At 31.3% G+C, this 18368-nt stretch overlaps 1 protein-coding gene across 2 annotated transcripts in view; it reads left to right on the top strand.

Moving 5' to 3' along the window:
• Positions 1 to 18037, top strand: part of LOC111688076 (cationic amino acid transporter 2) — a 20470-nt gene extending 2433 nt beyond the window's left edge. Inside the window, exons 1-5 of one of the 2 annotated variants that reach the window (XM_046952895.1) lie at positions 6083 to 6218; positions 13528 to 13915; positions 13978 to 14238; positions 14307 to 14819; positions 17011 to 18037. In XM_046952895.1, the coding sequence (XP_046808851.1) occupies positions 13561 to 13915; positions 13978 to 14238; positions 14307 to 14819; positions 17011 to 17666 (1785 nt within the window). In that variant the 5' untranslated portion in view covers positions 6083 to 6218; positions 13528 to 13560 and the 3' untranslated portion in view covers positions 17667 to 18037. Of the gene's footprint in view, positions 1 to 6082; positions 6219 to 13527; positions 13916 to 13977; positions 14239 to 14306; positions 14820 to 17010 lie in introns of those variants that run through there. The other variant, XM_046952894.1, reaches the window with a different exon arrangement.
• The last annotated feature ends 331 nt before the right edge of the window (positions 18038 to 18368 follow it).

Below are 18368 nucleotides of genomic sequence, written 5' to 3'. Positions count from 1 at the left end.
CTAGTTCTGTTCTAGTTCTGTTCTAGTTCTGTTCTAGTTCTAGTTCTGTTCTAGTTCTGTTCTAGTTCTGTTCTAGTTCTGTTCTAGTTCTGTTCTAGTTCTGGTTCTCTTCTAGTTCTGTTTTCAATTGCAATTTGAAGTGCAATTCATTTACAGACAGTTTTCAAATGACGTTTGTTTATTTGTTTTTCTTTAATGTTGGTCAAACATCACGTGATCTGGGTTTAAAATATTTCAAATTTTATTAACTTGTCGTTTATTTAATATAAATAGTTTTTTATATTTCCAAAAATTACTAAATTATTTGGTTTATATTTGTTTTGGGTTTTAGTTTTAATTTATTTTGTTTTAAATTTTTTTTGTACGAAATAGTGAAATAATTTAACTAAAATTACGTTTGTTTATGAGGAGTCATTGATCTTGTTTAAGGCCAGTTTTAATGAGAATGTTGTTGACTCTAAGTTTGTTATTTTTTTTCAAATTTGAAATCAAGTTTTTATAAGTTGTTATACGAATGGAAAATTTTTGCAGAAAATTAAGATATTTGTTGTTTAAAGAATACAGTAACATGGCATAAACCTTATCGTATGGAAAGATCGAGTTATTATCAGAATTTCGTTGAAGGGAAGATATATAAACTAATTATGTGATTGACTCTTTGGACCATCTAGTTCTAAATTTTAATAATAACAGATCTACTTACTTGTCATACAGTTAATCTAAAAGTAATTGTTAATTTCTTTAGTAATAATTAGTTTTCTGTCAAATATTAACAATAAAGGAAACTAATAGGCTTTAATCTACTGTCATGAATTTCCTGTATAGATGGTAATCATAATATGTTTGGTCTGTGGGGGTTTTCTATCATATCTTATTAGCTAACTTAGTAAAACATTAATGTTTACACCTAAAAGAACTATGTTTTTATCAACAAATGATACTTTTTGAAAAAGTATATTTTTCACAGAACCATAACAACAATGATAATAAATTGATTAACAAGTATTTTAACACAATTTTTTTTTAAATTGACAGCTGTTAAATACGTTCTACCATCACTGGGAACATAAATAATAAATGACTAAAGAGGTGGTAAAAACTAATCAATTCAAATGATTTTAAGTGATTAGATTGTCAAAAATTTTAAAACAATTTCTTTAAATTTTATTGCAAAATGTGACGTTAATAATTAATATGTTGGAAATTGAAAAATTTATTAAATATTTTACCACAATATTATTTCTTTAATTAAGTATGTTTGGAACTATGATTACATATATGTAAATTTGGTGTTACTTATCAAATTGAATTACTACTCAATAAAATAGTCAAATTTAAAATTGTTAGTATGGGTTTTCCAAATGTATGTGATTACATACATATAAAGGCCAAGTTTTTGCTCCTAGATTAAAACATTTTTCTTTTAGATTGTTAAAGAAAGTTTGGAATTTTGCAGATAAGAATAACTTAAAGTTAAAACTTGTTACAATTATGAATCAAAAGGCCCACAAATGATTATATATGTTATATATGTTAATAACTGAAAGGAAAAATATAAAATAATACTTAATTATAAATTGTCATAAAGTTGAACATACGTAATCAGATTATTAATAAATCTATGAATATATTCTTAATAAATTATACATTCTGAGAAACTCAGTATATACATATATTGGCAGATATGTATGTAGTTGTAGCATTATTTAAAGCTTTTCGAAATGCCTTACAAAAATGACAAAAACTAGAATTGAACAGAACTAGAACAGAACTAGAACAGAACAAGAACAGAACTAGAACAGAACTAGAACAAAACTAGAACAGAACTAGAACAGAACTAGAACAGAACTAGAACAGAACTAGAACAGAACTAGAACAGAACTAGAACAGAACTAGAACAGAATTAGAACAGAACTACAACAGAACTATAACTAAACTTTAGTCCAGACATATTGTCTATTCTGAAGTCTAGATTACAGGTGTCAGAGATTTGACAATTCTAGATACGTTTTATGAATCAGAATTTTCGATTAATTTTTTGAATTTTCGATCACTTTGTTTAAATTTATTATAAACATTATCAAATTATTGCAACCAAGTTGTAGCTTATCTTGTAAAAGTGAATTCACAAGGATGTAAATGATAATGCAATAATTTTCGTAATAATGAAAGTTCCATTTTTATACCATACACCACTTTAGTGGGGAGAGTATATTGGCTTTGTGCTGATGTTTGTAACGCACAATAATATTGGTCCTAAATGCTTTTAAGTATATCAATCCGCTTGAACATCTTTCTGAGTTGATTTAGCTATGTCCGTCTGCCTTTCGTCTGTCTGTCCGTTTATGTAAACCTTGTAATAAAACAATAGGTCACAATTTTACATGAACGGACGGACAGACGGTCGGACATAGCTTAATCGGAAAATGATTCTGAGCTGATTGGTATACTTTAAGGTGGGTATAGGACCAATATTATTGTGCGTTACAAACATCAGTACAAACCCAATATACCCTCCCCACTTAAGTAGTGTAGGGTATAATAAATGGCTTAAGTATATCTGAGTTAAGATACAATTCAACTTAAATGCTTTCTATGGAAACTAAATCACACTTTATTTCTGTAAAAGGTGTAGAGTATTATATGGTCGGCCTCGCCCGACCTCTTATAATTTGAATTTATAAAATTCAGTGTAATTTAACCGAATTTTTATTTTACCTAGTTATGACTATAATGTGCATGCTATCAGGTCGTGCCATTTTATGATCGCAATCGTATATAGTTATTAAACAATTAGTGGTAATTAAAAATCTATAAAAGCTATAAATTAGTATATGCTGCATAAATTTCGGCGAGCAATATGAAAAACTAACACGAAACAACTAAAATGCAGGCTATATCTGAACTTTGTCCTTATTTAAGTATTTCAGGATTTCATAAATGATTTTATGATATTAATCATTGATTTGTATTAGTGCTATTCTTTTACTCCTAATTGTTATAGTATTCACTTTAAATTAAGAACATTGTAGCCGTTTAATAAATCAAAAAGCCACTACAAGTGTCATGAAATACATACTATTCATACTTTATTGGGTTTTTTTGTAATTATAATTGTTGTTGTTTCTTTATAATATTGCCCAGCCAATAGGTATGATAATAATAGCAACAACAAACAAGTAAGAAATTATAGTCGGGCGAGGTCGACCATATAATACCATACACCTGTTACGAACATAAAATGTGATTTAGTTTTCATAATAAAACATTTAACTTGAATTGTAATTTGACTCAGATATACTTCAGCCATTTATTGTTGAATAAAACTGTGGACATTTAAGTCAAATTTGGAAGGGGGCTAGGGTCAAATGAGGCCTTACAATTATAGAGTTCATGAGGGACATCAAGGTTAGTATAGAACTTGGTTTTGCAGCTTTTTGTCGAGATAGGAGTATTATAAACATAATTATGAACTTAAAAGCCCCAATACGGCGGGTTCCGTTGTATGGGGGCTAGGTGAAATAATGGACTAATATTAACCATTTTCAATAGGCTTCGTCTTCGGTACCATGGAAAATCATGTGCTAAATTTCATTTAGCCCTAGTCGGGGGCACAGTTGTAATAATGGACCGATCTTAACCATATTCAATAGGCTTCGTCTACGGTACTATAGTAGATCATGTGCCAAATTTCATTGAATTATCTCCAACATTGCGACTGGTAGTTTTATTACAAAGTTTACAAGCCCTAATCGGGGGGTACAGTTGTAAGGGGGCTATGTGAAATAATAGACCAATACTAACTATTTTCAATAGGCTTCGTCTACGGTACCATAGAAGATCATGTACCAAATTTCATTGAATTATCTACAAAATTGCGACCTGTAATTTGATTACAAGGTTTACAAGCGCTAATCGGGGGTATAGTTGTATGGGGGCTAGGTGAAATAATGAATCAATGTTAACCATATTAAATAGGCTTCGTCTACGGTACTATAGTAGATCATGTGTCAAATTTCATTAAATTATCTCCAAAATTGCGACTGGAAGTTTGATTACAAGGTTTACAAGCCCTAATCGGGGGTACAGTTGTATGGGGCCCAGGTGAAATAATGGACCGATCTTAACCATTTTCAATAGGCTTCATCCCTGGGACAATCATGTACTAAATTTCATTGAATTATCTTCAAAATTTCAACCTGTAGTTTGTTTATAAGGTTTACAAGCCCTAAACGGGGGTACAGTTGGCCAGGGACAATAGTACCCCCATGATTTACATGGTTTACATGGACAGACGGACGGATGGACAGACAGACAGACATGAATGTTGAGAGTATTTAACGTGAGCACCTACCTTGACGGCGTTATCTCATGGTGGTCTTTTTTATCCACTGGGTAGACTTGAGTACAGTCTACCATTGCCCCATTGTTCTTCAATGAAGAACTCAGGTGGCAAATTTTTATACATTGGCTTTGACCGGTCCATGAACAAGTAATTTGCTGAAGTACTCGAGCTATCTTATCTCTGACCATTGGATGGCCTTTGTTGATTCGGCAACTGCACCTAGAGACGTAACCGGTGGATCGAAATACGGACCTATCAAATAAGACGAAGACATTGTTCTTACTCACAGGGACACCCGGTGAGTAAGATCTGATATGAACAGAGTATCTGAATATATATGGACATGGAAGGAATATTCAATGGTATCATATGTATATGATACCTTTAATCCATCATCATTCAACCCAGCACACAGCTCATTCATACGATATATTCATAAGAGGAAAACATACGACACATTCATTAGGTAGACAGGTGGGGTAAGGCCCGCCGTACCCCACATTCATCCCGTACCATATACAATTAATACCAACTCATTTCCAACGCTTAGTCCCATAGTCACTCCTCTCTGGGGTATCTGTTGTTTTCGGCAACAGCACCGAACTTACATTCATTAGGTAAACGGGTGGGGTAAGGCACACCGAACCTCACATTCATCCCGTACCCCATACAATTAATACCAACTCATTTCCAACGCTTAGTCCCACAGTCACTCCTCTCTGAAGTATCTGTTGTTTTCGGCAACAGCACCGAACTTATCTTGAAATATTGACTATTATCATGCATCAGTCTTCTAACCACAGCCACTACGTGGATCCTGAATGAACCTCAACTAACTGACCAGCCAAGACATAGTCCTGCGGGCAACTGGCCACCTGTAATACCAGATTATGCGGTTCTCTGGTCTGACTTCTTAGTCCCACAGTCACTCCTTTGTGGGGTATCTGTTGTTTTCGGCAACAGCACCGAACTTATCCCGACATATTGACTTTACCTTACATCAGTCTTTTAACCGTCACTTACTCTACCCGCGAATTTGAGTTTAAATCATAGCCACTACGTGGATCCCGAAGGAACCTGACCAGCCAGGACATAGTCCTGCGGCAACTGACCACCCGTAATACCATACTATGCGGTGCTCTGGTCTGATCTCTTTCAATCTATGCAAAGACTAAGCCAAACAGTAGACTGCAACCAATTTTTTAGTCCCGGCCAGACTAGAGGTATTGGCCACCTCTTTATACCCCGGGAGGCTTCACCAAGGTAACATGCCCCGGGGGTAAGACAGACAGACAGACGGACATAGCTAAATCGACTTAGGAAATGATTTCGATTGGTATACTGAAAGGTGGGTATAACACCAATATTAATTTATTGCGCTACAAAGATCAGCACAAACCCAATATACCTGTAGGGTATAAAAATTAAGTTAATAACTTTTTTTTTTAACAGTTTTATTATCAAATAAAGTAACTCTCACATTTAAACAAACTTACAAAATGCTCTTCTCTTAGACATTCATAAAGTTATAAGTACTCGTTTAGATTTATTTAATGTTGTTGTTGTTGTTTTATACAATTTGTTAATATCAATTGAAAAGAAGAAGAAGAAGAAAAAAATTATCGAGCAATATTGGTAATAAAAAAAATATATAAATTTTGTTGACGGTTTTTCTGTGAGAGCGGTGTGTAATTTGAAAAGCTTTAAGGTGAACGGAATCAGTTTGTTGGCGATCAGAACAAGTTTAGATCGTGTCGCGTGCGGTACGGTCAACTCGATAGCTAATTAAATTTGAAATTAAAAAACTTTGTTTCGAATAAAATTGTTAAGAAAAAAGAAAATTTAATTTGTTTTAAATAAATATTTAAAAAAGGTGATTAAAATAAATTACAAAATTAAAAATTTCACAATTTTATTTAAAAAGAAAACAACTGTTTTTTTTTATAAATTCATAATTTACTGTAAAAAAAGAGAAACTTTTAAATTGAAGTGCAAAATAATAAAAATAACAACAACAATTTATTAAAATGTTACAAAAACAGCAAAAATAAAAATCCCCCTGAAATTATTTAAAAATAAACGCAATGACCTTTAAAATATTCATTTTATTATTATAATGTTAAAAAAATTTAAAACCAATTAAAAAACTAAGTGATCGTTTAAAATGTTTTTAATTTAAACAAAAAAAAATTACAGTGAAAAAAATTTTATTAACAAAATTTTCCAAAAATTAATTATTAATGAAAATTTATTTATTTAGATCCTTTTAAACAAAAAATATTAAAAAAACATTAATAATTGCAAAATGTTAATAAAACTAATCAAAGATCGTGTTACTTAATCGTAAGAATGTCACCATAAACCTAGAAGCTGCTAAAAAAACTTTCAAACTCTACAAGCTTTCACTTGAAAGCTTATTTTCTTCTTTCTAGATTTTCATGTTTGATCTCTTAGTTTTATCCTCGAGCTTCAATCTAGAGTCTTTACTACCTTTTAGTCTGTTCTATATAGTTAAGTCTTTAGACTATTATACAGTCTAGACTAGGCTATAATTTGGACTGTAGTTAATCTATAGTCTAGATTATAGTATATATTTTAGCCTGGAGTAAAGTTTAGTCTATAGACTGGACTTTAGTCTGTTCTATAATTTAAACTATAGTCTGTCTATAGACTGCACTATTGTTTGACTAGACAATTGTTTGATTATAAGTTAGTCTATAGTTTAAACTATAGTTTAGTTCCTAATCTAGTCCACAGTCTAGTCTTTAATCTCAACTGTAGTTAAGTCTATATGCTGCACTATAGTTTAGTCTACAGACTGGACTATAAGTCTGGACTTTAGTTTAGTACAATACTCCGGATTTAGTTATGTCTATAACCTGCTCACACTTGTACTACAGTTTAATCCATAATCTAGTCCATAGTTTAGTCTATAGTCTGGGCCATAGTCCAGTCCATACAATAGTTTAATCAATATGCTATACTCTAGCCCTTAGAGTGTACTATAGTCTCGTTTAAAGTCTATTCTGTTTTATGGAATGCACTTATGTCTAGTCTATAATATGGACTATAGTTTAGTCTATAGTCTGGACCATAGTCCTGTCTATACTAATCAATAGTATGTGCTAGAGTCTAGCCTTCAGGGTGGACTATAGTCTCGTTTATAGTCTATTATATAATCTTTAGTAGTGTTAAACCTGTAGCCTGGACTGAAATTTAATCCATAGTATGGGCTGTAATTTGGTCTGGATTGTAGTTTACTGCTTAGTCTGTAGTCTGGATTTTAGTTTAGTCAATAAACAGGACTGTAGCTCAGTTTAAATATGGCTAATAGTTTGTTCTGAATATAGATTAGTCTTTAGTCCGGAATATAGTTTAGTCTGGACTATAGTTTAGTCTATAGTCCGGACTATATTTTAGTTTATAGTCTCGGTTATAGTCTATTCTATAGTAGTGTTAAATCCATAGCCTAACTGAAATTCAATCCATAGTCTGGACAGTAATTTGTTTTGGATTATAGTTTACTGTTTGTTCTGTAGTCTAGACTTTAATTTAGTCAATAAACTGAACTGTAGCTTAGTTTGTTATCTGAGCAATAGTTTGATGTAAGTATAGTTAAGTCTATAGTCCAAACTATAGTTTAGTCTATAGTTCGAACTATAGTTAAGTTTACAGCCCGGACTATAGTTTAGTCTATAGTCTCGTATATAGTTTATATGTGGTTCTATAATCAGAACAGTAGTTTAGTCTAGGTTATAGTCCAGTCTATAGTCTAGCTAACATAATTACCCCCTTCCTCAAAGCGTTTAGTAAATAAAAGTAGGTCAAATTGGGTTTTAAATCTATAATACTTTTTAGCCCTCCCAAAAACTGTTTTAATTTAAAAACAACTCTTTAATAATATCATCAAGTGGGGTAAAATTAACCATATTTGGTCTTAAACGTGCCCTATTAAATAAAATCCCCTATACTGTTTTATCGTCAAACGTCAATCATTGAAACGCAATTTCAATCTAAAAAGTTCAACGTACGAGTTAAGAGTATTGGCTGCCTTTACTTACTATCTAAAGTATCAGAACTCTAGTCATATCACGAGTTAATAAATTTAAAAAAATACTTGAAAATAATCTTTAAATTCTTTTAGGTACATTTTTATAGTATAATAGCGATTAAATTGAAGCGATTGATTAGAATTGGATTTAAAAAATAACACACACCCAAATCTTTATAAAAATTGTGAAATATTATTATCGTTTTTTTTATTTGCAAAAACAAATAATAAATATTGATAAATCTGTTAATTTATGTCACATAACGTAAATAAGATTTACTATTAACTATTTGATTTGCCAGTTATTCGAAGAATTGAGATTAGAAATCTAGTATATAATACATCTATAACTATACTTTAAAGATAGAAAAGGTAAAGGTCAGTAAATTGTTTAATAGTGCTAATAACTAAATATATGTACCGACTAAAGTGTTGACTATAGTATATAGTCTGGACTATAGACTATAGGCTAGGCTATAGACTATTCTATAGTCTAGTCTATAGTCTAGTTTGTAGTCTAAGATAAAGTCAAGTCTATAGTCTAGTCTTTAGACTATAGTCTATAGTCTTTGATAAAGTCTTGTCCATAGTCTATTCTATAAACTATGATAAAGTCTTGTCTATAGTCTAGTCTTAAGTCTAGTCTATAGTCTAGTCTATAGTCTAGTCTATAGTCTAGTCTATAGACTAGTCTTTAGTTTAATCTACGCTTTAGACTATAGTCTATGGCTTAGTCTATAGTCTAGTCTATAGTCTAGTCTATAGTCTAGTCTATAGTCTAGTCTATAGTCTAGTCTATAGCCTAGTCTATAGTCTAGTCTATAGTCTAGTCTATAGTCTAGTCTATAGTCTAGTCTATAGTCTAGTCTATAGTCTAGTCTATAGTCTAGTCTATAGTCTAGTCTATAGTCTAGTCTATAGTCTAGTCTATAGTCTAGTCTATAGTCTAGTCTATAGTCTAGTCTATAGTCTAGTCTATAGTCTAGTCTATAGTCTAGTCTATAGTCTAGTCTATAGTCTAGTCTATAGTCTTCTATAGTCTATAGTCTAGTCTATAGTCTAGTCTATAGTCTAGTCTATAGTCTAGTCTATAGTCTAGTCTATAGTCTAGTCTATAGTCTAGTCTATAGTCTAGTCTATAGTCTAGTCTATAGTCTAGTCTATAGTCTAGTCTATAGTCTAGTCTATAGTCTAGTCTATAGTCTAGTCTATAGTCTAGTCTATAGTCTAGTCTATAGTCTAGTCTATAGTCTAGTCTATAGTCTAGTCTATAGTCTAGTCTATAGTCTAGTCTATAGTCTAGTCTATAGTCTAGTCTATAGTCTAGTCTATAGTCTAGTCTATAGTCTAGTCTATAGTTTAGTCTAGTCTAGTCTAGTCTATAGTCTAGTCTATAGTCTAGTCTATAGTCTAGTCTATAGTCTAGTCTATAGTCTAGTCTATAGTCTAGTCTATAGTCTAGTCTATAGTCTAGTCTAAGTCTAGTCTATAGTCTAGTCTATAGTCTAGTCTATAGTCTAGTCTATAGTCTAGTCTATAGTCTAGTCTATAGTCTAGTCTATAGTCTAGTCTATAGTCTAGTCTATAGTCTAGTCTATAGTCTAGTCTATAGTCTAGTCTATAGTCTAGTCTATAGTCTAGTCTATAGTCTAGTCTATAGTCTAGTCTATAGTCTAGTCTATAGTCTAGTCTATAGTCTAGTCTATAGTCTAGTCTATAGTCTAGTCTATAGTCTAGTCATAGTCTATAGTCTAGTCTATAGTTTAGTTCTATAGTCTAGTCTATAGTCTAGTCTATAGTCTATGTCTATAGTCTAGTCTATAGTCTAGTCTATAGTCTAGTCTATAGTCTAGTCTATAGTCTAGTCTATAGTCTAGTCTATAGTCTAGTCTATAGTCTAGTCTGTAGTCTAGTCTATAGTCTAGTCTATAGTCTAGTCTATAGTCTAGTCTATAGTCTAGTCTATAGTCTAGTCTATAGTCTAGTCTATAGTCTAGTCTATAGTCTAGTCTATAGTCTGTCTATAGTCTAGTCTATAGTCTAGTCTATAGTCTAGTCTATAGTCTAGTCTATAGTCTAGTCTATAGTCTAGTCTATAGTCTAGTCTATAGTCTAGTCTATAGTCTAGTCTATAGTCTAGTCTATAGTCTAGTCTATAGTCTAGTCTATAGTCTAGTCTATAGTCTATTCTATAGACTAAACTATAGTCTAGACTATAGTTTAGTCTATAGTCTATTCTATAGTCTAGTCTATAGTGTAGTCTATAGTCTAATCTATAGTCTAGTCTATAGTCTAGTCTATAGTCTAGTCTATAGTCTAGTCTATAGTCTAGTCTATAGTCTAGTCTATAGTCTAGTCTATAGTCTAGTCTATAGTCTAGTCTATAGTCAAGTCTATAGTCTAATTTTTGGCCTTGCTTATAGCTTAGTCTATTGCCTAGTTTTTAGTATAGTCTGCTCTATAATCTAGTATGCAGTCTATTTTTTAGATCTAATCTATAGAATACGCTGTACTCTAGACTATGGAAAGTACTATAGTTTTGACAATGGAATAGGCTATAGTCTAGACTGTAGATTGCTATAGCTTAAAATATTCAAGTTATAGAATTTCAGACTGTTGAATATATTGCAGATTCGACTATAGCAGTGCATGTGGGCCCAATTATGACCAACAAAGGAAATCGATATAAAATATTTGCTAAACAATTTATTAATAGCAATTTAATAATAATTGTAATAATGATTTAGTACACAAAAGTTATAATAATAAAACCATAATTGAAATTTTCAACAAAATAATAAGTGCGATATTTTTATGACATTTTTAAAATAATTCAAATATTTGCAATTTTATCAATATTGATTGCGTCAAAATCATAAACTTTATCAAAGAATTTATTTATGAAAATTTAATTATTTGTTTTGGCCACACACGAAGTGAAAATAATAATCATAAATTTTATAATTATGATTATAAAATAATTGCTAAAAAAAACTTGTTCAGTTAAAAGTGGGATTTTTCACATAACTAGTTTCTGGTATTAAGTTTATAAAAATTTCTCCCGATAATTTTAGGGGAAATATAGCAATATATGTATGTTTACAAAATATTTGTTTTAAAAAATAGTTAATCTTTTATTCTTCACAGTTATGTTTTTTTAAAGCTTAGTTAACTGTTAGTTTAAAACTCATTTTTAAATCGTTAATTTTATTACGCGTTTACCTTGCGATAACGATTTTTTTTAATTTTATATCAATTATTTATTGACAACAAATTTTTGCACTCGTTAATTGTTTAACAATATTAACCATTTAAATTTTACTTAATTGTTGTTTACTCTAGTTTAATACAACTAAAACATTTGTATTATTATATACATATTATAAATATTTTTGTCTGGTTTTCTTTACATCAATGCAATTAAAGCACGTTTATAAAATGTTTACTCAATAGTAATCGTCATCGTTTATTTGAGCTTAATCTAAAAGTTTACTTCAAATAAATTCTGTCCAGAATATAGAGTAGTCTATAGTTCAGACTATAGAGTAGTCTATAGTCCAGACTATAGAGTAGTTTATAGTCCAGACTATAGAGTAGTCTATAGTCCAGACTATAGAGTAGTCTATAGTCCAGACTATAGAGTAGTATATAGTCCAGACTGTAGAGCAGTCTATAGTCCAGACTATAGAGTAGTCTATGGTCCAGACTATAGAGTAGTCTATAGTCCAGACTATAGAGTAGTCAATAGTCCAGACTATAGAGTAGTCTATAGTCCAGATTATAGAGTAGTCTATAGTCCAGATTATAGAGTAGTCTATAGTCCAGACTATAGAGTAGTCTATAGTCCAGACTATAGAGTAGTCTATAGTCCAGACTATAGAGTAGTCTACAGTCCAGACTATAGAGTAGTCTATAGTCCAGACTATAGAGTAGTCTATAGTCCAGACTATAGAGTAGTCTATAGTCCAGACTATAGAGTAGTCTATAGTCCAGACTATAGAGTAGTCTATAGTCCAGACTATAGAGTAGTCAATAGTCCAGACTATAGAGTAGTCTATAGTCCACACTATAGAGTAGTCTATAGTCCAGACTATAGAATAGTCTATAGTCCAGACTATAGAGTAGTCTATAGCCCAGACTATAGAGCAGTCTATAGTCCAGATTATAGAGCAGTCTATAGTCCAGACTATAGAGCAGTCTATAGTCCAGACTATAGAGTAGTCTATAGTTCAGACTATAGAATAGTCTATAGTCCAGACTATAGAGTAGTCTATAGTCCAGACTATAGAGTAGTCTATAGTCCAGACTATAGAGTAGTCTATAGTCCAGACTCTAGAGTAGTCTATAGTCCAGACTATAGAGTAGTCTATAGTCCAGACTATAGAGTAGTCTATAGTCCAGACTATAGAGTAGTCTATAGTCCAGACTATAGAGTAGTCTATAGTCCAGACTCTAGAGTAGTCTATAGTCCAGACTATAGAGTAGTCTATAGTCCAGACTCTAGAGTAGTCTATAGTCCAGACTATAGAGTAGTCTATAGTCCAGACTATAGAGTAGTCTATAGTCCAGACTATAGAGTAGTCTATAGTCCAGACTATAGAGTAGTATATAGTCCAGACTGTAGAGTTGTCTATCGTCCAGACTATAGAGTAGTCTATAGTCCAGACTATGGAGTAGTCTATAGTCCAGACTATAGAGTAGTCTATAGTCCAGACTATAGAGTAGTCTATAGTCCACACTATAGAGTAGTCTATAGTCCAGGCTATAGAGTAGTCTATAGTCCAGGCTATAGAGTAGTTTTTAGTCAGACTATATAGTAGCCTTAGTTAGGTAGTTAGGTAGCTAGTTAGTTAGTTAATTAGCTAGTTAGTTAGTTAGTTAGTTAATTAGTTAGGTAGTTAGTTAGTTAGTTAGTTAGTTAGTTAGTTAGTTAGTTAGTTAGTTAGTTAGTTAGTTAGTTAGTTAGTTAGTCAGTTTGTAGTTAGTTAGTGTGTCTACGGTGGAAATCGAATCCACGATCTCCGATCAGTCAGTCACACTTACCACTTAAGTACCAGACTTCTTAAACTTGACTCATAACTCTTTCTAACAATTTTTCTTATTCCCAAAAACATATTTCTCTCTTCCTTAGATTAACTTAAGTGAAAACTAATTACACAGAGAAATGGCCAATTTATGGAATGCTTTAACTCGGCGGAAAACCGATGATGTCATTGAGAATGAATCGAAATTAGCTCGCGTTTTAAATCTCTTCGATTTAACCGCCCTTGGTGTGGGCAGTACTTTAGGTTTAGGTGTATATGTGCTGGCCGGTTCAGTGGCATATAATATAGCAGGTCCTGCTGTTACCTTATCTTTCCTGATAGCAGCTATTGCCTCCGCATTTGCTGGTATTTGTTATGCCGAATTTGCTGCTCGTGTACCCAAGGCCGGCAGTGCTTATGTGTACAGTTATGTAACAGTGGGTGAATTTGTGGCCTTTACTATCGGTTGGAATTTAGTATTGGAATATGTAATAGGTAAGTTAAAGTGAAAAGATTTCGCAAATTAATTTTTAATATTTTGAATTCTAAATTTGCAGGTACTGCTTCTGTGGCCAGAGGTTTAAGTGGTTATATCGATTCTTTAATCGATAAGAATATGTCGAAAGCTTTAACCGAAGCCTTACCCATAGATGTTGATTTCTTAGGTGATTATCCGGACTTTTTGGCTTTTGGCATGGTATTGCTGTTGACAGCCTTACTGGCGTTTGGTGTTAAGGAATCAACTTTTCTCAATAACATATTTACCAGTGTCAATATAATGACCATACTTATAGTCATTGTAGCCGGTAGTATTAATGGTAAGTTTTTCAGGAAACTAGAAAATTCTATTAACTGAATTAAAATAATTTTCAAAATTTCTCTATAGCCGATCCCGCCAATTGGACTATACCTCAAGATAAAGTACCAGCCGGTTTTGGTACAGGTGGTTTTATGCCTTATGGCTTTGCGGGTGTTATGGGTGGAGCTGCTAAATGTTTTTATGGTTTTGTGGGTTTCGATTGTGTAGCCACTACGGGCGAAGAGGCCATTAACCCCAAACGCAATATTCCTTTGGCCATTGTTATCTCATTGATCATTATCTTCTTATCTTACTTTGGTGTTTCCACTGTTTTAACTATGATTATTCCTTACTACGAACAAGATCGTGATGCTCCTTTTCCGGCTGCTTTTGATGCTATTGGCTGGAATACCGTTAAATGGATTGTAACTATTGGTGCTATTTTCGCTTTATGTACCAGTTTATTGGGTACCATTTTTCCATTGCCACGTATTCTCTATGCCATGGGTAATGATGGTATTCTTTTCAAGAAATTATCTTCCGTTAATGAACGTACTTTAACACCTTTATTCGCTACCATTTTATCGGGTTTATTTGCAGGTGAGTGTATTCGTTTATAAGAAATTCTTTTTATAAAAAAAGAGAAAATTTTTCTTTACTTTTCTATAGAAAATTTTATGAAATTATTTTCCATATTATAAAGGATTTTTCTATAGAAAGTTTTCCATAGAAAAGTGGTTTATATTATGAAGCAGAAATGTTGTTTACATTGTGTAGAAATTTTCTATAGAAATGTTGTTTATATTTTGAAGAGTTTTCCATAGAAAAGTGGTTTATATTATGAAGCAGTTTTCTATAGAAAAGTTGTTTACATTAGAACATTGTTAGGCATTTTTCTAAAGAGTTGTTGTTCACATTGTAATGCAGTTTTCTATATAAAAGTTTTTTTTTAAATGTGAGAAAGTGTTCTACTAAAAAGTTGTTTACAATGTTTAGCAGTTTTCTATAGAAATGTTGTTTACATTGTGGGCAAGTTTTCCATAGAAAAGTTTTTTACATTATGAAACAGATTTCTATAGAAAAGTTGTTCACATTATGAAGCAGTTTTCTATAGAACAGTAGCTTATATCTATAGAAATGTTGTTTACATTCTAAAGCAGTTTTCTATAGAAAAGTTGTTTGCACTGTGAGGCAATTTCCTATAGAAAACTTGATGACATTGCGATGCAGTTACTTATAGAAAAGTTGTTTACATTGTAAGAATGTTTTCTATAGAAAAATTGTTTACATTGTGAAGAAGTTTTCTTTAAAAAAATTGTTTACATTGTGAAGCACTTTTGTACAGAAAATTTGTTTACATTGTGCAGTAGTTTTCTATAGAGAAGTTGTTTACATTGTGAGACAGTTTTCTATAGAATAGTTATGTTCAGTGTGAGGAAAGTTTCTATAGGAAAGTTGTTTACTTTGTGAGGAAATTTTCTATAGAAAAGTTGTTTACTTAGTGGAGAGCACTTTTGTACAGAAAATTTGTTTACATTATGAAGCGGTTTTCTATAGAGAAGTTGTTTACAATGTGAGGCAGTTTTCTATAGAATAGTTATGTGCAGTGTGAGGAATGTTTCTATAGGAAAGTTGTTTACTTTGTGAGGCAATTTTCTATAGAAAAGTTGTTTACTTAGTGGAGAAGTTTTCTTTAGAAAAGTTATTGACATTGTGGTGAAGTTTTCTTTAGAAAAATTGTTTACATTGTAAAGCACTTTTGTTTACATTGTGCAGTAGTTTTCTATAGAGAAGTTGTTTACATTGTGAGGCAGTTTTCTATAGAATAATTATGTGCAGTGTGAGGAAGGTTTCTATAGGAAAGGTGTTTACTTTGTGAAGCAATTTTCTATAGAAAAGTTGTTTACCTAGTGGAGAAGTTTTTTTTTAGAAAAGTTGTTGACATTGTGGAGAAGTTTTCTTTAGAAAAGTTGTTTACATTGTGGAGAAGTTTTCTTTAGAATAGTTGTTTACATTTTGAAATAGTTTTCTACAGAAAGTTTGTTTCCTTTCGAAAAGTTATTTACAATTGGTAACAGTTTTCTACAGAAAATTTGTTTACACTGTGAAGCAGTTTTCTATATAGAAGTTGTTTACAATGTGAGGCTATTTTCTATAGAATAGTTATGTTCAGTGTGAGGAAGGTTTCTATAGGAAAGTTGTTTACATTGTGACGCAATTGTCTGTAGAAAAGTTGTTTACCTTGTGGAGCAGTTTCTTTTAGAAAATTTATTTTCTTTGTGGAGAAGTTTTCTTTAGAAAAGTTATTTACATTGTAAGCAGTTTTCTATACAAAAGTTGTTTACATGTTGAAACAGTTTTTTAACAGAAAATTTGTTGACATTGTTAAGCAGTTTTCTATAGAAAAGATGTTTACATTGTGAGACAGTTTTCTATAGAAAAGTTGTTTAAATTTTGAAGCTGTTTCCTTTTTAAAAGTAGTTTACATTTTGAAGCTGTTTCCTTTGGAAAGTTGTTTACATTTTGAAGCTGTTTCCTTTGGAAAGTTGTTTACATGGTAAAGTAATTTTCTTTAAAACCATTTTCTATAGAGAATTTGAATAGAATTTGTTTATTTTGTAGAGCAGCTTTCTATAGCAAATTTCTTTACATTGTGGGGAGATTTTCTTTAGAAAATTAGTTTATGTTAAAAAAGCACTTTCCTATAGAAAATGTCTTGACATTAGAAGAGAATTTTTTCTATTCCAAATTATTTAATTAATAATTTTTTATAATTTTTATTTACTTCCAGCTGTAATGGCGTTAATATTTGATTTGGAACAATTAATCGATATGATGTCTATTGGTACTCTCTTGGCCTATAGTATTGTTGCCATATGTGTCTTAGTTTTACGCTATCAAGATGAGGATATGGAAAAAGAGATTTCCGTTTCCTTGCCCATGGTCTTTAAGCAATTGTTCAATGGTAATACCTATCGTGTGCCGAATATCTTGAGTTCATCGGTAACAAAAATTGGTGTGGTACTCTTTGGTCTGATCTGTGTTTTATGGTGTAGTTTGGATAAGGTATACGTATTTGGTTCTACCAATAGTAATATAGCCTTGAGTATAGTGGGAGCAGTCCTGGTGATTATTGTTATTATCATAGGCTGTCAACCGGTTTCTACTATAGAATTGACCTTTAAGGTGCCGCTGGTACCTTTGATACCATGTTTGAGTGTATTTGCTAATCTATATTTGATGTTCCAATTGGATTTGCATACCTGGATAAGATTTTTAATATGGGTAGCTATTGGTTATTTGATTTATTTTGCCTATGGCATTAGACATTCCACACAGATAACAAGAAATCGTAATCATGCCGATGCTGCCATGAGAATGCAGAGAACAAATGAGGCCTATGAGCCCGACTGGAAAGTGGAGAATGGTAAATCTGAAAAAAATTAAATAAGATATAGAAAAAGCTATTAGGAGAGTGAAAAAGTTAATTTCATAATTGGTCCTAATCACTCTATTATATTTCTCATATTAGTTTGTATATATCTTTATTATAGTTTAGTTAGTTTATCCTTTTTTTAAATTTAGTTTAAGTTTTATAATTATTAACTTTATTTTTGTTATTTTTTATATAATGAGTATTAAATGCAACTTTTTCTCCCTTTTAAATGACATTTCCTGTTTCCTTCAACTGTCATAAGAGATTAAACAATTTATCTATATATGTATATTTTTTTAAACTGTCATTAATTGTTAAACATTTAAAAATAATATTATTTTTATTAATGCTGGCCATATTTGAAAAAAAAAACTCTGACAGTTATTTTATTTAATTAAAAAAGTCATGTTTTTGTTTTGATTTTTTTTTCTTTTTTTGAATTAAAACAAAACCATTTTATTGAAAAAAGTTATAAACATATGTCATTTAAAAGTTTAATTAAAAAAATATTCATACTATTGTTTAAACAAATAAAGTATTAAAACTTTTAAATAAACTGTTAGGGGAAGGATGCTCAGTTGTATTAGTGAGATAAAATTATGTCTTACGAATAGGCTTTCATTTTAAGAGAATTTTAGGTTAAACAGAGAAATCTCTAGAGATAATTTTCTTTAGAAAAATGTATTACAATGAGAGAAGATTTACTTTAGTTA

Source organism: Lucilia cuprina, chromosome 5 (genome assembly GCF_022045245.1).
Source record: "Lucilia cuprina isolate Lc7/37 chromosome 5, ASM2204524v1, whole genome shotgun sequence".
Lineage (NCBI taxonomy): Eukaryota > Metazoa > Arthropoda > Insecta > Diptera > Calliphoridae > Lucilia > Lucilia cuprina.
The sequence above is the reverse complement of the archived record's forward strand: the minus strand, read 5'-3'. Positions and strand labels throughout refer to the sequence as shown.